At 40.5% G+C, this 13,215-nt stretch overlaps 1 protein-coding gene across 4 annotated transcripts in view; it reads right to left on the minus strand.

Moving 5' to 3' along the window:
* Positions 1-11,256, minus strand: part of LOC145343793 (nucleobindin-2-like) — a 56,172-nt gene extending 44,916 nt beyond the window's left edge. For 3 of the 4 annotated variants that reach the window (XM_080190132.1, XM_080190133.1, XM_080190129.1), the window contains exons 1-2: positions 11,013-11,256; positions 2,784-2,918 (exon numbers count right to left, since the gene is read on the minus strand). In XM_080190132.1, the coding sequence (XP_080046258.1) occupies positions 2,784-2,918 (135 nt within the window). In that variant the 5' untranslated portion in view covers positions 11,013-11,256. Of the gene's footprint in view, positions 1-2,783; positions 2,919-10,878; positions 10,965-11,012 lie in introns of those variants that run through there. The other variant, XM_080190130.1, reaches the window with a different exon arrangement.
* Positions 11,257-13,215: the final 1,959 nt, after the last annotated feature.

Raw genomic sequence — 13,215 nt, forward strand, 5'->3', positions numbered from 1 at the left:
CTTGTTATCAGTTACAGCACTTAATTCTGTGGGAAAGAAAATCCTTATTGGTCATTTTTCTTGCCAAAACTGCAGTTATTTTCCACAAGTCATTCACAGGAGGAAATTCACTGTTTGAATCCACAATAATGTTATAACAAAAGTAATTTTTATGCAGTTGATCACAGTTTAAATTAAGATCACAGAGCGGTGGGAGACATGAGTTTAATCAGAGAATTGTTATAGCACAGACAGAGGTCATTTGGCCAGTCATGCATATGCCGGATCTCCGTACAAACAATTCACCTCATTCCCACCTTGCCCTGTTACCCGGTATATTCTCTCTTTTCAGAAATTAATCCCATTTTCTTTTGAAAGTTGATTGAAACTACCTCCCCCACAAGCTCAACAACACAGTTCAGGTCTTACCTGCTCGGAGCGAAAAGGTTTTTCCTTTCATCGCGATTGCTTTTGTTGTCAATTGTCTTAATCCTTGTACCAGTGGGGACAGTTTCTCCTTATCTACACAGTCTATCCCACTCGTGGTATTCTGAATACTTTTACTAAATCATCTTTCAAACTTCTCTTCTCCATGGAAAACAACTCCACCTTCTCCAATCTAGTTACGTATCTTGTGAATCTCTTCTGCATGCTCTCCAATGTCCTCACGTCTATCCTGAAGCGCGGCTCCCAGAACTGGATACAGTTAAGGTTGTTATGTCCAGTTAAGGTTGAACCAGTGTTTTATACAAGTTCAACATACTCTCTTTTGCTTTTGTATTCTATGTTATTATTAATAAAGCTTAATATACTGTGTGCTTTATGAGCCATGTTCTTAACCTTTTCTGCCAGTTTTGATTAATTATGCACATATAAACACATTAACATAAACATCCTCTGATGAGACACTTGTGCAGAAATAGAATACTTAGTGTCATCTGCTTACAACATACAAAATAAAACTGCCAAAAGTATTTGGCACTACTGGGTCCTTTCTTCAAGTTATATATAGTAATTGGATAGAAGCAACTGTCATCAGAAAAAAGTACAGATATTAGTTTAAATTCTGCTAAACAGGCTTCACTGCATGTTGAAGAGAAAGCTTCAAACCACACTGCAAATATTTGTTGATGTTTGTATCACCCGCTCAGTGAAAAGTATAATTGTTATAATAAGATGCATAATAGGAAAGAACAGCAGAGTATGAGCCATGTTTAGTTTTGAGCAGTTGTCAAAGAACATATTGCTCAACTCTACCTTCCATCCACTTTGCTACTAGCATTCCATTAACTGCATGATTCAAAGATGTTGATAATTTCTCTCCTACTTTGTCAGAGGCAAGAACAGATGAGATTTAGGGACACATTTGCCTAGGGTATGAACTTGATTTGCAAGGATTTTAATTAATTTAAATATAATGAAATGGCTTTACTCCGTAGTGTCTGGCGCGTGGAATGCTACCCCACCCACTGGCAGTGTGACCAGCGCAATTCACTGCTGGTTTCCAAAATCAAAAACCAGCTGTGTTGACCATGCTGGTAGTGCAGAGATGCCTGGAAACTCTGGACGTTAAAGGCCAAGGCTGTGCATAACCACCGGCACACAGTCAGCACAAATGGTCACTGTGAAGGGGTTACCTTTCTCACTGGGGTGGGGGGGCGGTGGAGGGGTGTGGTGGTTTCTCTGGGAGAAGGGGTGTATTCTAACATCAAACCACAAGATTGGTGGGGGCGGTGGTGGTGGTGGTGAGAAAAACTTCAATACTTCCGTGGTGGTGGAAAAATCGCCCTGAGATTTTTGTGTAGGTGGTCCAATGCCTTGGAAAGAGGGTGGGGGGTGTTGTTCTTATCAAGAGATTTGGCCTCCCTTTACACATAGACTTGCCAGCTCCATCATGCCCCACCCTGCAAGAGTGACAGCACAAACCACACCCCCGATTTTTTTTTTGACAGTGTATCAGAAGTTCTATTGAGAAAACGTGGCCACTTCTAGAGAGAAACACACACCTATTTTCAGTCAGAAAGACTTTGGATGGAATTTTCCAAAACGAACGACAAAGTGTTTCCCAAAGAGACATCAAGAGGAATTTCAGAATTTAGAATCAGAGGTTGCAGGAGCAAAATATAACTTGTGCCAACTTGTTCATCTCCAGTAACTGCATCAATGTTCCCTGGTGAAACAGCAGATTGTCACACTCAAATCCATTTGTTCTCCTGAACGTAGCATACATCTTAAGCTTCAAATGACTGCTGATAAGCTACAGGAATCTCCAGTGGCAGACATCCAGCTATTTGACATCACATTATGTCCTGTGGTGTCAACACTACTGTCACTCCACCCTTGGCTCATATCCATCAGCAAGAAATCTCTGCTCACCGTGCATCAGGACAAATATTTGACTATCACTGCTTCCTACTACATGAAGCATGGATACATATGCACCCAATGAACAAATGATTTTATTCCCTTGGAAACTGTATTTACTTAATCTCAACAATTATTTCACTCTTTCACCATTAGATACACTGTCCTCAGCTGTTCATTGCTCTTAGTTAATTTTGTGAATGGATAGCTTTTATGAAATTAACATGTGCATTTGAAGAGAATAAAGTCTTGTATAACTAATTAAGGATTAATTACATTACTGCATACAGATGATTCATTGGCCCATGTTTATGCCTTATTCAACCATAAACAAACTTAAAATGACACAGAACTTCTAACATCTCCAATGCAACCAAACCCTCAATGATTCGATACATTATAAGTTTTATTTTTACCTGTGGAATGATCGGAATACTTACTGGAGTTTCAACTGTAGCCTGCTCTACTGGCTCTTCTACTTTGTTCACCTTTATTTTGTCAATTGGTACACTTTCAACAGCAACAAGGAGACAGAACAGCAACCAATGAGACACTGACACACTCTTCCAGTCCATCTACAGTTTAGAAAAAAAAAGTAGCATCAGAAATCTTCCTTATAGCAATTTAAAATGCATTGATTCAACTCCAACATTTCAATTAGATCAATCAAGCAGTTAAAAAAAGGTTGCAGGATCATTCCTAAAAGCACAAGAAATTGCGAAGTCAGAAAACTGACAATCGCATTGCACCATAAACTCTTAAAAGACAGCAGTTTTATTCATCAATATAAACATGGTGCCCATTACCAGTGTGACATTTGACTGATTGCTTTGAAACATTCTATATGAGTGACCAGTTCATTACATTTCATTAATGAGCTGAAGCAATAAAATGCTCACTAAAGAACATACTCCCCATTTGGTTATAAATACATCAAAGCTGAAAATCCCATGCTATTTCATTGAAAATTAGTATACAAATCCATATGAATTCAACAGGACCCAAAAAGGCCACCATTTTATTGCTGCATTTGTTTTAGCTTAAATAGTTAAGTATGGAGCTGAACTATACAGATGAGGAAATTCCCAGCCATGGCAGCATTACAGTGACAGTAAATGGTTTTGATATTCCTGGGCTGGACAAGGGGACAAATACTGAGGTTTTCATTCTTAATTATAATCCACTAACCCTCTTAATAAAAGATATATCTTTGGGTAACACTGGACTCCATTGCAAAGACAGTTGCTTTTTGAACTCGTGATTCACACTTATACAAAAACAATTTTTATGAGGTAGTGGGTTATGGCTGTAATTTCTTCCAGTTGAAGAGCAAGAGGACCAAAGTCATCTTCTGTCCCCTGGCACAAACTTCCTATTTTTTGTCATTGCCTATCCAAAACATCTCTCAGGCTGAACCAGACTGTACAAAGTCTCCATAGCACATTTGATGCTGAGCAGAGTTTCTGACTCCATATTTGCAAAGAAAATATTGCCTACCACAGCTATCCTAACATTGCCTTCCTCCATACCTAACTTAATCCATCAGCTGCTGAACTCTTACCCATGCGTTGGCATATTTGCATTCAACTATTAAAGTGCTCTCCCTTTTAGAATCCCATTCTCAACATTCACTTAATCACCACTTTTAAAAACTTTGTAGCTATGTCCTGTGATCACCCAGTTCTGCTCACCAAAATTCACAATCCCAACAAACTTAATTTGAATTTCACACACTATTTGTTCAAATAACTCATGGCCTCAACCTTCTTCACCTCTGTAACCTATTTTTGCACCACCGTCCCTTAAAATCTTTATTGCTCTGACTCTAGCCTTCCATACATCCCTCACCCTACTTCACCCCATCACTGGCGGACCATCAGGTCCTATGCTCTGGAATTTCCTCATTAAATCTTTCCAGTTGTTCACCTTCCACTCCTCCATCAAGAAGCAGGCACCTCCAGGTAGCAACAAGCTGTACCTTGAAGCTGTCTCTGCTGAAAGATTGCCTAGAGAATTGACCCAAACTCTGTACACCTACTTCACTTTGTGGTCAACACCAACTGAAAAAAATGAATATTACAACTCGAGTCATCAGAACTCAAACTTCTACATGAAATAAATCCTTTTTGCAGTCTGGCTTTGATCTATGTAAATCACATCAGTGTGTGCAAGTAATAAAGCATTTGCTTTTCATTTCTTGCTGCATTTATTGAAAAAAAGGAATTGAATCCAAAAGTAGGGAGGTTACACTTCAGTTATATAGAGCACCAGTGGGACCATATTTAAGGAAGGATGTAAGTGCATTGGAAGCAGTTCAGCAAAGGTTTACATAACAGCCATAATGGACGGGTTGTCTTATGAGGATTATAAGGAAAGCGTGGACAAGCTAGGCTCGTATCCACTGGAGTTTAGAAGAGTAAAAGGTGACTTGACTGAAACATAGAACATCCTGAGGAGACTTGACAAGGTGGATGTGCAGAGGATGTCTCATCTTGTGGGAGAATTTAGAATGAAGTGTCACTGTTTAAAAGCACTTAAAACGGAAAATGAGGTGAAACGTTTTCTCTCAGAGGGTTAAGAGTCACCTCTTCCTGAAAAGGTGGTGAAGCAGAGTATTTGAATATTTGTAAGGTAGAGGTGGACAGATTCTTGGCAAGCAAGGGCGTGATCGGCGGGATACAGTTTTGAGGTTACTACCTGATCAGCCATGACCACATTAAATGGTGGGGCAGGTTCAAAGGGCTAAATGGCCTACTCCCACTCCTTGTTACTATGTCCTACATTCATGTTTGGCGTGAGATGTTATTTCCTGGGTTTTTGTGAAATAAACTTTATCTTCTGAGTTAATCCCAACTCAAGTTTGATGTACATTGTTAATGAATTGGATCACAAAAACCAAGGGATCAGGAAAACAGACCACACATTTCTTTAAAACTCAAGCATTTTCTATTTACAGAAAGGTGGTGTAAGATTTTGATAATTCTACTAATTTTTCAGATTTGTTGTTGGTCTGCGATATCTATAGACTTTATTTCTTAGCCACTTTTAAAATGGTTTAGTTTGAATTTGTTAGTGACATAGTGGGCAGTCAAGGTGATTGGGATTCTTCACAACGATTGTGTTTGTAAGGAACAAACACTTTAACAGTTTTACAAGTTGCCAAAGTGTGCATTTCCAGCAGTTCTGTCCACCTCTACCTTATAAATATTCAAATAGTCTGCTTCACCACCTTTTCAGGAAGAGGAGACCCTTAACCCTCAGAGAAAAAGTTTCACCTCATTTTCCATTTTAATTGAGAGACCCCTTATTTTTAAACAGTGACACTTCATTCTAAATTCTCCCACAAGATGAAACATCCTCTGCACATCCACCTTGTCAAGTCTCGTCAGGATGTCCTATGTTTCAGTCAAGTCACCTTTTACTCTTCTAACCTCCAGTGGATACGAGCCTAGCTTGTCCAAGCCTTCCTTGTAATCCTCACAAGACAACCCGTCCATTATGGCTGTTACCTCATTCGTATCAGCCTACAGCTACTCTTTCTTCCGCTCCTGGCATTCTCTGAAAGGGGGGTGCAAGGCACCTGCACTACTTCCTGATAAGCAGCAGCCCAAATTGCTTCCTCCTTCCCCACTGTTGACCTTCCTACTCATGAGGAGCTATCATTATCAAACTCCTTCCCATCTGCTCACCCACACGATGCTGCCACCAACTAACTGCATTTCACTCCACAATGTCCTTTTTCCCATCAAAATTACCCTTTGTGATCTATGATCTTATTATAGAGAAGATTATTAAGCTATTACTTAAACTTGGTTCATGAATGGCAAGTTATTGTTGACATACATTGGATCTTTGCCCCACCCAACCCAAAGCCTTGAATATAAAATTCAAGAATTTTCACTTAATCCCTTCATGGTGTTGTCTTTTCCCATCTCTGTACCCAATTCAAATTTTACAACTTTCCCAAAGGAACTCTCATTCTTTTAAATGGGTCTGTCCACAGCAACCTTTGCAAGACAATGCCAGGTCATCGACACGGATGCCATCATCTCATGTAAGAACATCATCCACCAGGTGCACGGTACATACTCTCGCGACTCAGCCAATGTTTTCCAACTGATACTCTGCAGGAAGGATGTTCTAAGGCGTGATACACTGTCATAGCATCTGCATGGTCTCGCCAACGGATGAATGGACACCGCTCGACAATCACCAGGCAAGAATGTTCCCTTCTTGTTGGGGAGCACTTCAGCAGTCAAGGGCATTAAGCTTCTGATCTTCGGGTAAGCATTCTCCAAGGCAGCCTTCATGACAAACCACAATGCAGAATCACTGAGCAAAAATTGATAGCCAAGTTCTGCACACGACGACGGCCTCAACCGGGATCCCATTATCTGTAACCCACAAGACTTGCCCGAGCTTGCAAAATCCAATTACCTCAAGAAATCATACAACATTCTGGCCTTTGCTTTCTGAGATAGCGAATTTCACAGATTTACCACTCTCTGGGTGAAATTTCTCTTCATCTCAATCTTAAAAAGGTTTACCCTTCATCCTCAAACTAGGATCTCTGGTTCTGGACTCCCCCACCATCGGCAACATTCTTCCTGAACCTACCCTATCTAATTGTGTTAGAATTTTATAAGTTTCCTTGAGATTCCCCTTTCACTCTTCTAAATTCCAATGAATATAATCCTAACCGATTTAATCTCTCCTCATGTGATAGGCCTACCATCCTAGGTATCAGCCTGGTAAACCTTGACTGCATTTCATCTATAGCAAGAACGTCCTTCCTCAGATTCAGACACCAAAGCTACACACAATAAATTTCTAATTTCCAGCAGGTACAAGAGTAAGAGGCAGCTTGATTGAAACATAAAACATTCTGAGGGGTATTGGCAAGGTGGATGTGGAACGGATATTTCCTCATGTGGGAGAATCTAATACAAGGGGCCACTGTTAAAATAATAAGTGGTCGCCCATTTAGGACAGAGATGAGAATTTTGTTTCAGAAGTTTAAGAGTCTTTGAAACACTTGTCTTAAAAGGGCTGTGGAAGCAATGTCATTGATAGATTTTTGAAAAGCATGGGGTTGAAAGGTTAACATGCTAGGCAGGAATGTGGAGTTGGGGCTAAAATTAGATCAGCCATGATCTGACTGAATGGCAGAGCAGGTTCAAAGGTCTACTCCTGATTTCTTTGGTCTTATCTACAAGATATATTGCAGCAGCTCACCAAGACTCCTTTGACTACAACTCCAAAACCTGCAATCTAGGTATTCTAAAACCTAGAAGGACAAGACCAGCAGCTGCATGGGAACACCACCACCTGCAAGTTCCCCTTCAGGCCACACACCATTCTGACTTGGAACTATATCAGTGTTCTGTCACTGTTGCTGGGTTAGAATCCTGGAACTCCCTCCCTAGCAGTACCGTGAGTGTATTTATACTACAAGGATGGCAGCAATTCCAGAAGGTAGAACACCGTCCCTCCTCAAGGGCAATTAGGGATAGATAATAAAAATGTCAGCCTAGATAGCGACACCCAAATCCTATGAAAGAATGATATAGTCCAAGGTGATAACGTAAGAAATGCCCCGGCCAACCTCTCAACCACCATCACTAAAAACAAATTAAATAGTAAGTCTTCTCCCATTTAACTGCAAAATAACTCCCATGTTATCAGTGCATGGCAACTCTGTGGTTAATACTGCTGCTTCACAGCTCCTGGGATCCTAGTTCAATTCCAGCCTTGGGTGACTGTTTGGGTGGAGTCTGCCCATTCATCCTTTGTTTAGGTGGGTTTCCTCTGAGTGATCTGGTTTTCTCTCACAGTTCAAAGATGTGTAGGTTAGGTGGATTGGCCGTGGCAAAAAATGTGGTGTTACAGGGATAGGGCAGGGGAAGAGGGCCTATGTAGAATACTCTGTCCAAGAGTCAGTGCAGAATCAATGAATGGTCTCTTCTGTGTTCATCTAGCAGTAAGATAACTTGAATTGCAAGCAATGAAAGAACCAACTTCAGAAAGTAAAATCAAAGAAAATGGTTTAGTAAAGAAACTTCATTACTCCAACACTTGGGACCACACCCAGGACCAAACAAGCTCCTCAAATTCCAATCTGCTTTCCATTTATAACTTGTCAGCTGATCACCACTTCATTTTGCCATTGGTTACACTGTCTGAGTCAGCTGACCCTCACAGCATATTGTCATTAGTTACAATATAACATTTTGCACTGTAGAGATTCTACGATTATATAATAAAAACCACTTATGGTCCTATGGTGTATTAAAGTTGTATTCAATTCCATTAATAAGGCTTGAGCTTGGGATATAGTTGGTCCTTAAAAGAAATAGCAAAATTAGAAAATTAAGCATGAATAAAAATAATACATTTCTCCTGACGTTACCAAGCATTTCTAACCAATGATGAAATGCCTCATCCGTTAAAAGCAGCGAAAGAGAAGATGAAGGGTAGAAACTAGCAAGCATAACAATCTTTAGTCCAATTTATGAAAAATTGAGTTAATACTGACTAAATGACATAAGCAAAAAAAAAGTTAACTGCAAGATCAAAGCTCTAGTGAACATTTAGAACAAATGTGCTCTCAGGAATATTCTATGGTTGTTTCTAGCATTTCCGAGCAATTCTCTTACATAGGTAACTCTATTAGATAGCCTATCTGCGTAGAAATTGCTAAGAAATATTTGCAAGCTCACAACTTTCACCATTCTTACGTAAAAATCAGCCATTTGTGGGAAGAGAGAATTATGGCACAAGATTCCCATTGAAAGTAATGAAATTAGTGGAAATATATTGTTAACCAAATAGAGGATATTGTTAATGACGTGATTTTTAACACAGTTGAGGAGGTTCAGAAACAGAATGATGAAATGTGGAGTCATTCTTGCCACAGTAAATTGGTCTGAGTGCACTTTTTTTAAATAACTGACTTTTTCTTTTTGTTTCTTTCTTCGGCCCATCTTTTTGCCCTCTCTTTCTTTCTGTGTCTAATTTGACTCCATTTCACCCTATTTAAGAACATAAGAACATAAGAAATAGGAGCAGGAGTAGGCCATCTAGCCCTTCGAGCCTGCCCCGCCATTCAATAAGATCATGGCTGATCTGTTGTGGCTCAGTTCCACTTTCCCGCCCTCTCCCCATAACCCTTAATCCCCTCTCTTATCAAGAACCCATCAACCCGCTTCTTAAAAATATTTAGCGAGGCAGCCTCCACCACTTCAACGGGCAGAGAATTCCAGAGATTCACCACCCTTTGAGTGAAGAAGTTCCTCCTCAACTCCGTTCTAAACCGCCTCCCCTTTATCTTGAGGCTGTGCCCCCTAGTCCTACTGTCTTTTTTGAGCGGGAAGAGTCTCTCCACCTCTATCCTATCCATCCCATTCATCATCTTATACGTCTCAATGAGATCTCCCCTCATTCTTCTAAACTCTATTGTTCACACTATTGCTTTCTCTGTCCTTCTACTTAGCTGGTTAAGGGCACAGTTCATTGAACCTGACATTCATGGTGGATGTCATTGTGTCTTTATGAATTCGAACAACTTGTGTGCAAAAACAGCCCGATCTGAAGAGAGGGGTAAAATGTCCAATTAATTGCATTCGCTGAGAGATGCATAATTCCAGCCATTTTCCAAACCATTAAGTTACTGTGTTTACCAACTAAATTTTTGTTAGTGTTTTGAGCATGTATTTTGGGAACGCTATCTTTTCAGTTTAATTTGCTTCATCAACAACAACAGTCTCATTACTCGTGTTTCTAACCAAGAAAAACATAACTGTGATCCAAATTTTCCCTCTGCAAATAAAGAATATGAAAATGGATACATTTATTTAATCTGGGTTGTATTAAAACCACATGTACATAATCAGTATTTAACAATTATCTCAAATAAAACTATTCAGCACTCCATTCTCCAGGATCACCAAATGTTCTGAAAATCGACTAAAATGTTTCAGAGTCAGCATCTGTGTTGAAACTCAATTGCCTAACGCTACCAAGCACACCAATTTACTTACCCATAGCTATTGTTACAGTATAGATTAAAAATCAAACTAAGTAATTTCATTCTGCAACTGCATCTGTAATACATACACATACCGGCAGCCTAATTCTAAAAGTTGGGGCAAATTAAAAGCAGTATCATTTTAACACTATTGGGATGTAGAACATTTCAAACAAGAGATAGTATTTATAAGCCTATACTGCGCACAGAAATAATTATGAGTGGCATTTAAGAATCAGAACGCTAACTTTAAGTGCTCATGATTTATTTTTATATTCATTTGGTACAACTTTATGTACCAGAAATGCTTTCCATCATTTGCAATAAGCCTTTTAACAATCCTTTGTTATAAATATAATAAAAAGCTTGTAAATCAATTCCCTAAGTGTTGTGAAATGGAATTAAGAAATATTTTTGACATTTAACCTGCAGCATAAACATATGTTTCACGATTTGAGCAGATACTTTGCCACAGGGCACAGGCAAAGTGTAAAGAATGAGACTGTCACCTGATGACAACGGTAGATAGGCTTAATACTTTCAAATCCGAAAGAAGCTGCTCACCACACGACGATTCCGATACTGTAAACCAAAGAAATTTCACACAACGAACTACTGTTAATGGTACTGCTTTCCTCCTTACCTTGAAGAGCCAGGTACCTCCTACTTTCTGACAGGACTTTGGGTAATGAAGTCTTTCTTTTCCAATGGTGAAGTTGGATGTGGGAGCTGAGGCGGGAATGGTTCTTGGCTTAACCCCGGGGCGCCGTTGACCTGCAGAAAGATACACAGCAACGGTTTTCCCCTCACCAAGCTTTCCAAAGATAGTAAGCTACTGGATGGGCATCATACAGCTCAGCTTAACTCAATTCCGGCTGACAAACCGTGCAACCTACCCAAGCACCAGCACCTCCTATCGTTCTCATTGGTTAAACTCTATACTAAGGTCCCGCCTTGCAGTCATACGCACTCTCCATTGGTTAGTTGTGCTGTCAGTCAGGAGGGGAGCGTGGTTTTGACAGCAGGATAGGTTGAGAGAGGAAAATAAATCCACGTACGTGGCGTTTGGGGATCCAACTCCACTTGGAAGGGATGTGACGTCAATGTGGTAAGGGGTTATCTGTGCTGCATCTTGTTGGCATCCCAAAGAAACAGTGGGGCTGAGAAAGTGGTGTGCCTCTTCGCTTCAATTGAATGTTTGGACGCGTGTCTATGTAATATATATATCAACAGTGAACAGTTGTGCAGCTTGCAAACAGATGCAAATCTTTCCAGCTGTGAGTTTTTTTAAGGGTGAAAGACATTGGACCGATCTTGGTACCAGGATTAGTATCATCAACATTCATTGGCAGTCTCTGCTCCTTCGAGGGATGATATAGATGCAAGCCCAGGGTTTCCGACTGACACACAAAAAAATGAGGAAGGAAGGTGGAAAATTTTCATCCTAGGCTCTTGAGTTGAATCCATTAATTGTGCTGTCGGGCATTGGTTCCCAAGATGCGACCACCCGACTGTGAGAGGGGAGGGGAGGGGGCCGTTGGTCCATGCAGATGGTCTGCCAGCTGGCCCACTGATGCACGAAATGTCACGGCCGAGGCTGTTCAAGAGAACCAGCCACAAACCTCATCTCCACGTCTTACGCTGGTATCACAAACCCAGTCCAGTCCCTGTGTTCAGGACGGGAGTCGTCATAACCAGAGTAACTTCTAGTTTGATAAGCAAGATTTACGTCATTGTTTATTTTGTTTCATTAAATACATCTGAAATACGTGTCCTGAGAATAAGTGTCTGAAATAAGTCCTGAGAAGATTACCATTTTTAAAACTTGTATTTCCTTAGTCTTCAGAGTTACAAAGCCAATGGTCAGAATTGACAAGGCAACCCATCTCCTTGCTTGCTCCATAAACCAATTCAAATTGAATCCAATTCATGGTCCCCATCAAGGAGATGTACCAGATCCAAATTGACAAGGACTGGGATGTGATTTGATTTGATTTATTATTGTCACATGTATTAACATACTGTGAAAAATATTATTTCTTGCACGTTATACAGCCAAAATGTACTGTTCATAGAGAAGGAAACGAGACAATGCAGAATGTAGTGTTACAATCATAGCTAAGGTGTAGAGAAAGATTAACTTAATACAAGGTAAGTCCATTCAGAAGCCTGACAGCAGCAGGGAAGAAGCTGTTTTTGAGTCGGTTGGTACGAGACCTCAGATTTTTTTATCTTCTTCCTGAAGGTAGAAGATAAAAAAAGAAGATCCATTGACACTTCCCCGAGGCAGGGGAAGTGTCAATGGATGGGAAGCTGGTTTGTGTGATGGATTGGGTTATATCCATGACCTTTTGTAGTTCCCTGTGGTCTTGGGCAGAGCAGGAGCCATACCAAGCTGTGATACAACCAGAAAGAATGCTTTATATAGAACATAGAACATTACAGCGCAGAACAGGCCCTTCGGCCCACGATGTTGTGCCGACCAGTTAAAAAACAATGACCCACTAATCTAGACCAATCCCTTATTGTCCATAAACCTACCCACGGATCTCTTAAACGCCCCCAAACTAGGCGCATTTACAACTGCAGCAGGCAGGGCATTCCAATCCCTCACCACCCTCTGGGTAAAGAACCTACCCCTGACATCTGTCCTATAACTACCCCGCCTTAATTTAAAGCCATGCCCCCTCATGCTAGCTTTCTCCATCCGAGGAAAAAGGCTATCACTATCCACCCTATCTAAACCTCTAATCATCTTATATGTTTCAATAAGATCCCCTCTTAGCCGCCTTCTTTCTAGCGAAAACAACCCCAAATCCCTCAGTCTCTCCTCATAGGACTTCCCC

Source organism: Carcharhinus amblyrhynchos, chromosome 6 (genome assembly GCF_965287045.1).
Source record: "Carcharhinus amblyrhynchos chromosome 6, sCarAmb.v2.hapA, whole genome shotgun sequence".
NCBI classification, from domain to species: Eukaryota; Metazoa; Chordata; class Chondrichthyes; order Carcharhiniformes; family Carcharhinidae; genus Carcharhinus; species Carcharhinus amblyrhynchos.